Raw genomic sequence first — 15,644 nt, 5'->3', positions numbered from 1 at the left:
GAATGTACTAGTACAGTAAACATAACATTTAAGGCTGGTTATACTGGACTATAGACAACAGCAAGATAAGCTGAAATAGTCTTATACTCTACACTAAAAAAATAATTTATAAAATGTTAAACATAAAAAAGCAGAATAAAAAAATGATCAAAAAAGCGCAAATGGCATCTGGAAATGTTCAGGGTAATGTGGTATTGCTTGATTAAAAAAAAAAAATGAACAAACAATGGTTTACTTTTGAAATGGAATACTAGCACCATCCAGTGGTTAAAAGGTAGTTCCTGAAAAAGATATTGCATCAACTTGTTATCAGCTTATTTAAGCATTAGTAATTGATGAAGGGTACTATGCTGAATCTTTTTTGAAAACGGTCAAAATAAAATTTTCAAAATGCCCTTAACGTTCTGGTACAAATGACAATTAATGAGTGTATACTGGTACACTCAGTACTCTTTTTTTCTATAAATAATGCTTACAGACTCAGTAAAAATATAAAACTGATTTCAAGTCATCCCAGTTCCTTCATTCAAACTAAAGAGGCAAGTACAAGGCTTAAAAATGTCATATAAAATGCTAGTACTCTTTAATGATCGTAATAGTTTTCAAATGCCTACACCCAAAATTATATAATTCAAAATGAAAATTGAAGGTCTCATTTAAAAAAAAAATAAATAAAAACAATGCACTTATCAAACAAATACTGAGAGTAAAGTCTAACACATCATTGAACTTTACCATTAATATATTTATTAGGATTGCATCTGAAGCGATCATCCACAAGTATAAGTGCACCCCAGTCATTCTTATGCCTGATACACCTGCAAAGAAAGTAGAAAATAAAATCTTGTAATTGTCAAATTAGGAAAAGTAAATTAAAATTAATTCAATAGTGAATCAGCAGGGTTCCTTCTTGGATATTTTTCAAAGGATTCTTTACACAGAATAAGTACTGAGGCAAAATATTTATTAAGCTAAATGTCCTATTTCAATTCAATAATATTTGGCAATAGTTAGTTGAGCAGAGACCGATGTGTGATCTTGGGATAAATGACTGTTCTTATCGAAATATTTACTGGTATTATGTATACAATATTAGTGTCAACTAGGGCTGCCAGATTGAATGTAACTATTCAAATATAATTCGAAATTTATTAAAAAAAAAAAAAAGAAAGAAAAAAAAAGGTCTCGTTCGAAGACAAAAGCTGACATTTGATTGTCAAAGAATGTTTTTTTTGTTTTACCTACACTAATTTTGGTTTCTTTTTATACCAGATGCACTATGTATTTTTACTTTTTACTAATCTGCTTTTGCGCATCAGTTCCACGGCAAGCCGTTTCATAATTTTGAATGGTTAGTTTATCATCTTCATTAGTAAAACTTGCAGCCAGACCCCTTCACAACATGGTGCTTTTTTCCTGTCCTATTACTCTGCACTTTGATCTACAAGTGTACTCAAAGCAGTTATTTCAATGCTTCACATATACCCTAAAATTAATATTTTGCATCTGATTCTGTCCCATTCACTCTTAAACTTGAGAATGCTATGACCTTCTCAATAAAGCAAATGGGAAATAACCAGCATAATTCTCTTTCTCCATTTATCAAAACAATTTAAAGAGCCTTTTCACTAAGCACATCTTGTTCCACAATTAGTTTTCTTCTTACGTGGCTGCTGGTTTAGACATATAATGCCTAAAACAAAGAAGTGTAATTAAAAATGTTCTGGCCACTTTTATAAATACTGCTGCATCCATAAAAGAAAAAGTAGACAGATTGTCCAGACCCTGACTTGATACTGTGAGAATCCCAGGGGCAGACTGACTTTTTATTTGTAATGTTGCGATATAAATGGTACTTTGCCTGTGTCTGCTGGACACTTCCAAAACAGTAAAACAATTTTGCCGTCATCTGACTCTTGCCTGCTGTCCTTACCCTGTCGCTGTTTTACTAACTAACCAGTACTCCTCCTGATCTTGAACCGCTCTGCCCATACCTGTCTGGCAACAAGGCACGTCATAATACTGCAATAAATACTTTAAGACTCCTGTTGTGTGTTGCTAGCTGGTCACAAGCAACACTGACATAAGCGCTTCACGATTTGCAGATGCATGAGTAAAAAAAGCAATAAATATTAATAGTAATATAGCGAAGCACGGTACCAGCATGATGCTGCTCATATGGATTTTAGCTCCTTTTTCATGGCTGCTTTTGTGGTTTGCTGTCCCGAGAAGGACTTTCACACCCAGCCATCAGTACTAGACTGAAAAAAGACAGCTTTGCAGATGCTCAGGATTTTGATGGCTCTTACATTTAAATATTAATTTCCTGTGTATCACTAGGATTAATTAAAACAAAAAAAACAAATTCACATACAGTCTCAGTCTTTAGAATGTCCTATGTGGGAATACTCAAGTTGTATGCTAAAGCCATTAAATATTTCTACATCACTGATTGTGATGTGGTTGATTAAGGTAATTAATTTGGTCTGAAAACTGAAAAAAAAATTACCAAAAAATGCATGTTCATTGAAATGTGAGGGTATAATGAATACTTTTATTCTCAAGAAAATGCCTGTTTGCAGAAAAAACTAGATCGATGTTTGAAGAAATATCTGCAGGATTAGGAATGACAATCAATTTTAGTAATAAAGCCATCAAAAACTAAAATGGTAAAAATTGCACACTTAACTTTCCCATTATATCTTTGGTTTACATAGGTATGTTACTTTATTAGCATAAATACATGATGATGAGAGTAATTTTGCATTAAAGTACTAGATGGATACAAGTTTTATATGCTTACTGCTTTAGTTGGCATAAAAAAGGGATAATAATAGCAACTAAAAAAAGAGCAAAAGCCTACTTTCCTTTTTTCTGCACTATATTGTGACAAAATATGCTCACTTTCAATTTATCATTATTTATTAATTTATATTCTTTTTAAATAATCTTTCTTTGCATTTTGAAAGTGAAACCACCACAATACCACCAGCTAGTTTAACAAAACATTTTTCTGTAATGTTCAATATTTTCTCTATCACTCTGGCATTCTCCTTGTATGTTTCTTCCTTTAAAGTGTGGAACAGGATATTGACTCTTATGTATACTTGAAAAGAAGTAAATATTACACTGATTTTTTAAAATATATGTTACACACTGCTGTAAATGCACTGAAAAACAAATGTTCTTATTAATAACTGCATAAGAAAAAATAATTTTATACTCCAAGTAAGAATTTTCACAGGAGAAGTTTCTCCTTACCTTCCCAATGCTTGATTGAGAGCTCTAAATGCTTGAATCTCATACCACTGGCTGCCTGATAAAAGACCACGTGTTTTGCAATGCTGGTCATTATACTTCCTTTTGAGCTCCACCTTAGAAATACATAAATTATTCATTTAAAGAGGTGTTTTCTATACTTAGAAGATCAAATGTAAACTCAGAATTAAATAGTCTGAAATAGCACTGTTGATTACTGGTTTCCAATGAATGCACCCTTTCCTGCAAGAACGTTTGTGCTCTGTTCATTTAATATATGATTACTCAAAATTGTTTAGTTAAAAAAAGTGTTAATTTCCTTCCTAATTACCTATAAATAAAATTAGAAAAATTAACTAATGCAATTTGAACTAGAATGTGAAGAGTGAACACTGAACTTTCAAGAAATTTGTATGTTAACATCAACAAATTATTTTTAAGAAAACAGATAATTAAAATAAATCACAAGGAAAATAAATGGTCTGAATATACACAGAATTTCACCAAATACTGCAGATTATTCTTGTTCGTAATAGGACACACAAATAAAAAGCTTTGATTACTAATAATGACATGCTCACTTGTAGCACCTGTTGAAGACAAGTCCCTACTCTTGAAGAAGTGACACTGTTTCTCAGGCTTATGATCTTACATCAAGAAAAACATCTCAACATCTACATCCAGAAGATAATATTAAAATTCCAAAGTGTTCAGAAAATTCAACGTTTAAGGATTACTAAGTATGTGCAATATTGCTATGTCTTTTATAAATGCACTATAAAAGTAAGTTGGAAGTTTAATGTATAAATGAATATAAGCCAACTGAACATAAATACCTGCTTCTAAAAAGAAAAAAAAATAATTAAAACTATCAATGCAAAATGTTTAAAAGCTCCTCAATCTGCTCCATCCTACTCCAAACATTTTACATAAACAGTATAACACAAAACAAATTAATTCCCATAAGTCAGTAATTCATAATTCAACACTGCACAGTGCTTTGTTTAGTGACACATCAGCATTACATATCACTATATAATACTGCCAAATGAGACGATCAGATTGGGAAATAAGAAAATAGTAACATAATGCATAGTATAACTGTTTTTTTGAAAACGTTATTGTCTAAACACAGGAGAAGAAAAAAGGTACAACCACAGTGCAAAAATGTTATGATGATAAATGCCCATGATACTTTAAACTACTTTATATCTATGCTTGAATCCAATACCTAGTATACACCAAACAATAATAAATATGCATACTCACTTGAAACTTTGCAGAATGATAAAATAGTTCTTTTCACTGCAAAAGCAGTAAATTGATGAAATGTAATAAACTACCCATAAAACTTTTATTTAATATACCATAAACTACATGCAAATGCATTATTAGTGTACTGTGTAGATTATTGTTTCGTTTAAATTAAACCTGAACTTAATTGTTTTTGTCAGTGCAGATGAGTTTAAAATAAATTATTTTATTGCAAGGTAACTATGGAAAAAACAGTTCATTATTAGAACTCCATGAAGATTTGGCAACAGGCAACAAAGTTTTCTTTTAATAAACAACTCTGAAAAACAAATTCTTCTTTCCTAAAATGTTTTATTGAAGAGTTTTCATAACTGTGGAATTATGACAGTTAAACAAGAAAACCTACTAGCAAGTAGCAAGACAAAAGTCAAAACAATCATGTAAAGAGAAAGTATATTGATTGTAAAGTGGATTGACTAATAAAGGCAGAGCAAAACAAATCATGTTAGTGATAACACTTGAGGCCTAAAGTAGTTTATACTTGCATGCCTCAAAAGACAGATTTGTTATGAAGGGGTAAAAAGAAGAAACAAGAAAGGGACACTTCAAAAGAATCCTTGCCACAAATATGCTATGGAAATGTCCATCAATTCATTCAGTGCTTTGTATTATAGCCTTAATCTTTTTAAATTGACAAGTGAAAAGTTCAATTCCTATTTGACACAATCTGCTCAAGGACAAAAGTCAGAAGATCTCTAACCACTGTTGACAGGTAACTTGATTTAAAACTGTTATATAAAATGTCAGGTAGAGCACGACTATTCAAGATGCATTCAGCACTTTAAAAAATAAACAAAATGGCAAAACATTACCATGAGCAGAGGCTTACTTTTCATTTTATATGAAAATCAATACAATAATATATGAAATTATATAGAAATGAAGAGTTAGTTACCCATAAAATGACAGTCTCAACCTAATTATTTTACTGTTTATAGCCCCTTAACAGGAGATCTTTTTGTATTTGTTAAAACATGTAAAACTACCACTGAAAAAATATATCATGGAACATAATAAACGGTTTATAACAATAATGTGTTAACACAATCAATCCTCATTTGATACAGCACTTTTAACATAGCATACCATCCCTTGCAGATTACAAAGCAGAGAACAGTTTAAAGTGGCAATATATGATACAATACAGGTTTGAAGACCAGGAAATTAAGGACCGAGTGCAGTGTACTGACAGTATAATCTAATACTGTAGATTCAACAACAGTATCATAATTAATCAGATAATAAAATATGCTAATATGGATGCTGGTTCACTGATATATATATATATGGAGAATCCTAGGAATATACAGACAAAAACTGAGAGAGTTTTCATTAAGTGTCACATAAATAGTATTTGCATTACTACAAAGGCCTGTGCTAAACAGTCTTGCAAGTTTCATTAGGCAAGCAACTTTGGGAAGTATGTAGCTGCATTTGAATTAAAAACAGTTTTTATCATTAGCTGACAAAAATAGTTTAGAAAATGTTTTCAGGTTTACATTTCAGCAAAAATAGGGCATCATTCAGGACACCAAGCTCTTTGTAGCAATAAGTAAACTGAAGTTATCTTGTATTTTAAAAGCTTTTGCAACTTTAGCAAATGCTTTATGAGTGGGAATTGCAAGTGACACCATATAGTGTTTGATATTATACTATCAAGATACCCGAGTCAATCACAATATCAAAATGATATTTTGTCTTGTGATATTAACTATTGCAATTTATTATTCCATTCTTTACTGAAATGAAAGTTTTAATTTGTCAGAAGAATGTGTGAAGAAGCCCACATAACCTCAATGTACACAAAATGGCAAATAAAGAGAGACTTATAGCACATTGTTCTTGGTTTTCCATGTTCATTTAGATTAAATTAGTTTTGGAGCTTGAGTATGATATATACAACAGCCTTTAGGAGCTCCAGTTAGCTAGAGATGAGACAGTCACATCAGCTGATTCCTCTAATTGAAAATGGAGGACAGAGTCAGGTGACAAAAGGGCTTTTTTATTTGAAAGCAGAAAGATTGCTCATTAGAAAGCTGTTGGTTTGATTAAAGACAATAACACAGAAATATACTCAAACTAAACATATGAATGGGTTGTTACTAGAAGTGATTAAAGGCAAGATGGCAAAAAAACATTTTTGTAATGATGCAAAATGCATCAGGAGAAAAGCATCTGACTGGATACATTTTCAGACTGAAAACTGCAATGTACATTTAAATATACAAGAAATTCAAATATGAACATGGCCGCTTTAGTTTGAAATGTACCAGAGTATTAGAATTTCATACGATGCACATGTAATATTTCATATTAGGAGTTGCCATCATGTCTTTTGCACAAATAAAAACAGTCCACAGGCTTTTCTCATTTTCACCCTAAAATAGTAAATGCACAATGATTAAGTAGGCTAAAAATACAGTAAACACTACAACGCATTAAAGCCCTGTCTTTTTATTAGTAAAAAAATGTAATCAATACATTTTTACTGTAGTTAAGAAACAGTAGCTTTTTGGGCTACAGGATTTTATTTGAGTCATGTAAAGGCTGGGAAATGCAAGGTCACAAGTTAAATCCCAAAAGATGGACGACCAGATATTTGTGACGCCGCGGGCACAACACACATCCATTATATTATTATCTGGGTATGAGGTTTCATCTTTATCTACTAAAATATATTGTAATACTTGGAGAATGCAAGGAAACACCAACTAGTTGTTTAATATTTTAGCTTTAGTCTCTTCTTCAGTATTAAGTGGTTTGCGTTTACAAAAGCCCTTTGAAATAGAGAGAATTAGTGATTTATAAAAACATAGAAATGCCAAAGAAAGCCATCTTTAGGACTTTTACAACAATGCCTGTAAGTAGTATCAGAGATTGTTGAATAGTTTAAACTATGCTTTGTTCAGTCATTTTTGTAGTTTCTTCATAATTTTTGCCATGCAGATTTTAAAGAGTTAACTATGAAGTACAATACCCTACCACTGAAAGCAGGGGCTAATGCCTTAAGGCATCAAATGTCATCCAAGTACAATCAGAATCTATTTCAACATGTAACCCTTCAATCCCTCACATCATGTCAGTGTTCAATGCAAGATGACATGATGCATATGCGAAAAAGCCAATTCTGGCTGCTAGCAAATATCCTAAATGTGCAATAAACCACAGGCTGGGGGCCTTAGTTAAATGTCAAAAGATAGCCTTTACCGTATACCTGTTCATCCTTAAAAATATACACTTAGCCATCAGGCATGCTTGGCAGACAAACTGTTCTGCCAAGCAGCAGAAGTCAGCCTGTGGCAAAAACAACCATCTTGTAGCTGTCACACAGATTACCCCTTATCTGTTTGCAGACCTTCATTGTCTGCTCTCATGTAAGTTCAAGTTTAGGAGAGATTCATGGTACCTGCTTCAGGCCACTACTCACTTCTTTTAAATGCTTTAAGCCTTCAACTCGAAAGCTAACAAAACACACATACATTTAAAATGATACAGAAAGACACTTAGCAGACTGCAGCTATTTAATACTTGGTTTATCAGATAAGCATCTGTGAAAATATGCATTTTTAAAAGTTCATTATGCAGCATATACTGAAGGTGAACAATAATGCAGTTAGCATTACAAAAAAGTGCCTTAAATACAAGTAAATTTGTACCTCAATCATATCACTTGTCCAGCAAATGATGACCAGTAATGTAGAAGTACATTACAGGATAAATATTTCATTAATATTGACATTAATATGCTAATTATGTAATAACAATACAGCTGAAATAGAGAGGGAAACTGATGTCTTTAAAAGTAGCTACACAAAGAGCTTGAGTAAGCTACAAATAAGTACAACTGCTCCAGTACAATTTACTGAATTATTTGACAGTAGCTGAAGTGTTTACAAAATATCGACTGCAACTAGGAAGTCACATTTTTATACCAATACATTCATTAAGTGTGGGAATACAGTTTTTTGTTTGGTGATTGAACTAAGAACCTTGTTAAAAACTAGAAGCAAACATGAAAATTTAGTTAATTTGACAAAATGATTGTAATAGCTGTCAACAAAATGCAATTTAATGTGCATCATTTTTGGATTTCTGAGTATATATTGAAATAAAAAAAAAATTACTACACTTTAACATGTCTCATAAGACATTCCACAGAGCAGACTATTAAAAATTTATGAAACCAGCAACAGTAAAAAGATTAGTTTAATCACACTTAGGAAGTAAGACAGTCTATCAGAAAATGAAAAGTATTTTTGGAGACACTAAATTCAACCTATATAATCTGGATGTTATGGTATGCAACAAACAAACCAACCGCATGGTGGTCATTAAGAGGTCAGTGCTGCAGTCTTGTTGATACTATGATCCTGTTTTCAAATGCCAAACCCAGTCATTGTCAGTGTAGAGTCTGCATATTGACTCTGTGTCCCTGTAGGATGTGCAGGTGAAGTTAGCTGGTGACACTAAAGTAGTCCAGTGAGAGTGTGAATGTCTGCCATCAGAGAAGTCTGAAATGGAATGGTGATTTTTGACTTTTCCAGGCTGGATTTTGGCTTTTTTTTGGACTTTGGCTTTAGGACAGGCTCCAGATTTCAATGACCCTGAATTGGATTAGCTGTTATGTCACATGCATTTTCTAAAGCCTCACTGTTACATTGCAATTATTAAGTGACTGTGACTTGTGAGATGATGGGGATCCCTTTAGAGAAAAGCTTGAAGTTGAATGTGTTTTAAAGGCACACCACATTGTGTATGTGTTAGGTTCAGGTTACTTCAAATTTAACAAACATGCTTCCTAAAGCTAAACTTCCAGCAATTCTTTTCAGTATTTAATGTATAATTTGTTTAAGAAATATACAATATTTCCCAATTTCTTTTCAATTTTGGCTATAGATGTTTAAAATATATTAAAAAGATATATAAAAATATTTTATTAGTTGCTTAAATGTCATGGAGCATTAGAACATCATAATTTTTTTTACTCTTACTTGTCAAATGTAGGTGTTGTTTCTAGATGTTGGTTTAGTAAATACCAACCATAGTATCAGTCAAAGGCAGGAAACAGAATAATTTACTATCACCTTTCCTCTGTATTCACACATATCTGAACCTCTCTTCACCAGTGTGACCTTTCTTAACCATGTCCCTTTAAAGCCTAGCTTCTCAGGCTCCCTCATCATTTTCAAGGCATCTTTCTTATCTCCTGTACGTTGTTATACTTTCCATCTTTGAAAGCGTCTTTCTCAGAGTGCGCTGTTACTCCTCCTCATGCATCTCACATTCATACTTCCTGTTCATCAACACCAAACGGATTACATTACTCTAAGGGACTGGAGACAAAGGCCTTACTATTTTATAATATAGTAGATTTTTGAAATGCACCCTTTTTCCATAGTTTCCAAAAAGTTTGATCAACAAAAAAGTTAATCAATTTGCATTTACAGCTTGCGGAAAACTGACAGGATCACATCTAGTTTTCGTCCAAGAATATTTATCAACAACCTTCTAGTACACCAGTTTTTGAGGTATTAGAGAACTTGTTTTGATAGATGGGAATACAATTTATTATGTAGGAATTTAGAAAGGTTTAGAGAGCATAAGAGGAGACTAATAAAACACATGTATAGGAGGGTCCTATATTTAAACAAAGACATCTTCTAAAAGGACTAAGAAAAAAAAATTTAAACAATCTGGTGTATATATTTGGTAAAGTATATTCTAGTCACTCTAAGATCATTCTATAAAACACAGTATACTAGAATAATGGTATATGTTACACTTGTTAGAGGTCTTTCAACAACTATCATTGATTTGTCTTGTGAACAGAATATTGTAGTAAAAGTTGATATGTGGAGTAACAATAAATGTGCACTGAAAAGAGTTTTACAGTGAAAGTTTGGGCATTATCCCTCAATGCAGTGTACTTGCAGTAAGAATGTGCATAAAGGGATGCTATTAATTTAAAGCACTACTTAGACAAGGTTTATCTATTATTTTGACCTTGTCTGTTAGCCTCAATGAGGTAAATGATTCATCTTGTTTCATATGAAATTATCATGTTTTAATTTAAATGTTTCAGTAATTTAGTCAGATATTATAAAGATGAGTTTTGGCTTAGAAGTCTAAGAATGAGGCCTGTAAATGAACTAAGATGACTATTAGTGTTTAATGTCATTTGTTTATCTGAGTGGAGCATATCAATTGTCTTGTTTGGTTCTACAGAAACAGGTCAAGACCCTGCCAAGGAACATATTAGTCAGCAATTCACCTTTTATTTTAATGTCCTACAACATTGGTAATTCAAGTTTGGTGACCACTAAATTAAAAAGCAATTACAAGTTACTACGGAGACAGTGATTACTTCTATCTAGCATTAGAAGAGTAGTTGCTCCAACCCTGAGAGATTTTTCTGCATTCAGAAAACACCACATACTATGTGTACTTTGCATTCCTGCAAGAGTGTGGCCATTACCAGAAGCAGACTTTTTGAGTGGTTTTGTAAGTTATATGCAATTGTGTTTAGTTACTCTCTATTCAGGTGGGAGTTTTTGGATCTTACAAATATATCTGAGTAACCTGTATATTTCTGATGTGTTATATAAATGTTATATGTTCATGTATTTGATATCGGTAAATAAGTTACAACTGAAATTGCTTGTCTTAATTATAGGAGCATTAATAATTAAAATAAAACAGTTGGAATTATATGTAGCTGTACGCAACTTTCATGTAATACAAACAATATTAACATGGCTAAGCAACAGAAATGGTCAGGAGTATAACATAGACAGGTACACATTATTTGGGAAAGACAGGCAAAAACGAAAAGGTGAGGAAATCACCATATATGTTAAATAAAATTTAAATTTTCATCTTCAAATAGTTAGTAAACCACAGCTTAGTGAGCAGGCTTGGACAATAGTTTAAATTTACATATTTTTAATTATATGAAAAAGGCAAGTTTAGAAGGAGATACTATAGTCATGGGCAACTTTAATTACCCAAATATTAACTGGGCTAGTTTTACAAATACCACAGTACAAGAACAGGAGTTTCTGAATGTAATATGTAACAGTTTTTAATGCAGTATGTTAAAAGAGCAGCATGGGGTGGGGGTGGGATCTAGATTTAGTATTCAAGATTTTCTAGATTTTGTCCAGATTTAGTATTCTGTAATAATCAGGATAGAATTGAAGGGGTAAAGGCAACCACTAGATTCAAGTGATCGTAATATTATAGATTTCAGTGTTTTAGTGTAGTGCACATTCTAAATGAAAACAGTAAAATATTTTTTGTAAGGCACATGCTCCAAACCATGCAAGATAAATTGGATATGCTTTTGAGCGTGAAGACAGTAGAAGAGAAGTGGGACAGGTTTAAAGGTGTTTTGTATATAATACAGGACAAGTTCATCCCAAAATTTATAGGCCATATGTAATTAATGTGGATAAATAAGTAAATAAAAGGGAAGATACAAAGGAAAAAAACAGCTATATAAGGAATACAATACTAGTAACTCCATCACTAACTGTCAGGTATATGGCAGCATGAGAGCAAAGGCAAGAAAATGATATTAGGAAGATAAAAAGAACTCTGGAGAGAAATACTACAGAAAAGGCAAAAGATGACCCAAAGAGATTCATTCAATAATTTACTAGTAAAAGAACAGTCAAGAAGGAGGTCAAGAGCACTACAAACAGTAAAGGTAATAATAATTCTTTGCATTTATATAGTGCTTTTCTCCCTACTCAAAGCACTCAGCAATTGCAGGTTAAGGGCCTTGCTCAAGGGCCCTACAGAGCATAGTCCCTTTTGGCATTTGTGGGATTCAAACCGACAACCTTCCAATTGCCAGTGCAGATCCCTATCCTCAGAGCCACCACTCCGCCATACTAGAACATACAGCCAGTAAAAATGCAAATGTTTTGAACTGCTGCTTTATCAAGTTTATATGGGGGGAAAAGTTAACCTCCCAAAAGTAACAGGAAGTACCAAGGAGGTACTTAGTGAATTAGAAATTATAGAGGGAGAGGTACTGCTTGGATTAAATAAAATGAAATTTAACAAATCACCAGGACTATCCTCGAGTGCTTAAGAAAGTTAGTGAGTACACATATAAACCCTTGGTACATATATATATTTTTTTTTTATATCACTGCATACTGGGGAAATTCTTAAAGATCGGAGGCTAGCAAATATCTCATCATTAAGTTTAATGTTCATTACAGGTAAAGATTGAGCAACACATGTCAAGAACAAGTGCATTAGGAAATACTCAACACAGGTTCAGATGAGTAAGGTTGTGTTTCACTAATTTGCTGTAATTCTAAAAGTAACCAACAAAATAATATGATCAGAGAGGTATAAATGATATTATTTTTCCTGATTTTTATTAGGCTTTTGATAAGTTACCACATTAAAAGCTAGTGACCAAACTAAAAGAAGTGGGCAAATGATCTTGTGAGGAGAACTTCTTTTTAGCATTAGATGATTTTAAAAGGTGCATCCTTTAGGGAGTGCCTGCTCTTTTTAATACACAGAAACAACCTATGCAAAAGTATAAACAATAAGCAGGTTAAGAAAGCAGATGACACTAAACTAGACAGAAGGTCAGAAAATGCAGAATCAGCTTAATTGTTACAGAGGAACTTGGATAGCATACAGACTTAGGCAAATTTGTGGAAGATGAAATTTAATGCACGTAAATATAAAGTATTACATGTACAAAACTAAAGTGTTAAGATTTGAACACACAATGAGAGGTCTGAAACTTGAAAATACACCTTATGAGATGAGCCAGAGCACATTCATCATTATCTACATCAAGGGTATGTTCTGAGGGGATCAAGAAAGCTAATAGGATGCAAGGTAACCTATCACAATGTGTGGAATGTCAAGGGAGGCCAGGCGTAAGTTATACAATGTACTAGCGAAGCCTCACCTGGAGTTCATTTTTGGCCCCCATATTACGAAAAAGACAAAGCAGCACTAGAGAAAGTTCAGAGAAGATCAACTAGGCTGACTCCAGGACTAAAAGACAAAAGTTATGAAACAAGATTGAAGGAGTTTAAGCAACCAAAGATTAAGTAAGGACATGGTTGACATTTACAAATTACTAGCAAAATACCCGCGCTTCGCAGTGGAGAAGGAAACACTTTAAAAATAACGTAACATGATTGTCAATGTAATAGTTTTGCCACTGTTATGAGTGTTGCTGTCATCAAGGATTTGATTATCATTATTTCTTTCAATCAGGTTCGTATTTGGAGGATGTGTTGTGTTCAAGTTATATTCTGTGTTTGTCAACCGTTGTAAAGATAACAGGTTTCATTTATCAAAGTGTTCACTACCCAAATCGGTACTCGTGAATTAAAGTGTTTAACAGGCATTCCCGGTATTACGTTGTGGATTTGCCTGCGAATATTTAGCGGTAGTGTGTCTATGAACTTAATTTAACCTTTCCCAGTCCCGCAAAGTTAGTTCACGTGAACCGCTCGGAGTACATGCATCGAAGCTTCTCAGTTGTGCTTGTGCTATCTCGTGATGTCCACGGTTTTATTTAATGTTAGCTCAGACCTGGCATACCAGCAATTTAAACTCTGTTACAGCAATTTTAACTCTGTTACAAAGTGATCAAAAGTCTCGTTTATACCCTGCGTCTTCCCATTAAAAACTTGTATCTCGCGAATATCGCATTTGTCGTAGGCATGACAAACGCCAGCGGCAGCCTGTCCATGAACTTAATTTAAACTTTAGGTTTACATCGTGCTTTGTTTCCGAAGTAGCAGCACTTATGAATATGCTTGTATGCGTCACTCACTTCATAATCTTTTGCTGCCTTCTCAATTGTGTAATACGTTTTTTGAACAGATTTCATTCATCGAAGTGATCACTACCCAAATCGGTACTCGTGAATCTAAGATGTTTAACAGGCATTGCCGGTATTAAGTTGTGGATCTGCCTCCGAATATTTAGCGGCAGCGTGTCTATGAACGTAATTTAAACTTAAGCTTTACACCTTGCTTTCCTATTGATATGTGTACAAAGGCTTGTTCAGCGTCAGAGGGTTTCTGCAGTAGCTGCACTTATGAATATGCTAAGCACAGTCCTTCACCCGCGAATATTTACCTTATATGGGCAGGCACTCAATTACGTGGGAGGCGTGATGATGCGGGACGCAACTCCGCCTCACACGGTGGCCGAGCTGCAGGCTATGGCCGTATACAGTATATGGACGAAAGTAGGTTCCAGTTATGACCGTTACGTGTATAGAATTTCGAAATTAAACCTGCTTAACTTTTGTAAGTAAGCTGTAAGGAATGAGCCTGCCAAATTTCAGCCTTCCACCTACACGGGAAGTTGGAGAATTAGTGATGAGTCAGTGAGTGAGTGAGTCAGTCAGTCAGTGAGGGCTTTGCCTTTTATTAGTATAGACTAGCAAAATACCTGCGCTTCACAGTGGAGTAGTGTGTTAAAGAAGTTATGAAAAAGAAAAGGAAACATTTTAAAAATAATGTAACATGATTGTCAAAGTAATTGTTTTGTGACTGTTATGAGTGTTGCTGTCACCAAGGATTTGATCATCATTATTTCTTTCAATCAGGTTCGTATTTGGAGGTAAACCGATTTGGTCGTGAACCGAAGCAATTTCCTCCATAGGATTGCATGTAAATACAATTAATCTGTTCCAGACCATATGAACTGTATGTAAATATATTTTTTTTTTTAGTTTTTAAGCACAAATATAATTATACCATAGAATGCACAGCGTAATAGTAAACTAAATGTAAAAACATTGAATAACATTGAGAAAACCTTGAACAAGAGAAAGAGAAAACTAACACTGCAATAGTTCGCAGCACTACCAACTGCTGGCTAAAAGCACTTTTTTTAATGAGTTTTAAGCACAGGGGAAAAATGAACACTTCAAAAAAATCCGGAATTTAATAAACCACCAAGAAAAATAACATTGCAACAATACAAGCTACGAACAGATCGCTAGAAATAGAAGTGAAAACAAAATCAAGATCAGTGCATTCTTTAACCGCCTTCCTTTCTTAATGCGTCCA

At 33.4% G+C, this 15,644-nt stretch overlaps 1 protein-coding gene across 4 annotated transcripts in view; it reads right to left on the bottom strand.

The window, feature by feature from the left end:
- brip1 (BRCA1 interacting protein C-terminal helicase 1) overlaps positions 1-15,644 on the bottom strand; it is a 260,180-nt gene that overhangs the window by 41,772 nt on the left and 202,764 nt on the right. For all 4 annotated transcript variants that reach the window (XM_039756727.1, XM_039756728.1, XM_039756726.1 and 1 more), the window contains 2 exons: positions 3,262-3,374; positions 736-818 (listed from right to left, as the gene is read on the bottom strand). In XM_039756727.1, coding sequence (XP_039612661.1) covers positions 736-818; positions 3,262-3,374 — 196 coding nt within the window. The remainder of the gene's footprint in view (positions 1-735; positions 819-3,261; positions 3,375-15,644) is intronic.

Source organism: Polypterus senegalus, chromosome 6 (genome assembly GCF_016835505.1).
Source record: "Polypterus senegalus isolate Bchr_013 chromosome 6, ASM1683550v1, whole genome shotgun sequence".
In the NCBI taxonomy this organism is placed as follows: domain Eukaryota; kingdom Metazoa; phylum Chordata; class Cladistia; order Polypteriformes; family Polypteridae; genus Polypterus; species Polypterus senegalus.
This window is presented reverse-complemented; position numbering and strand designations above follow the sequence as displayed.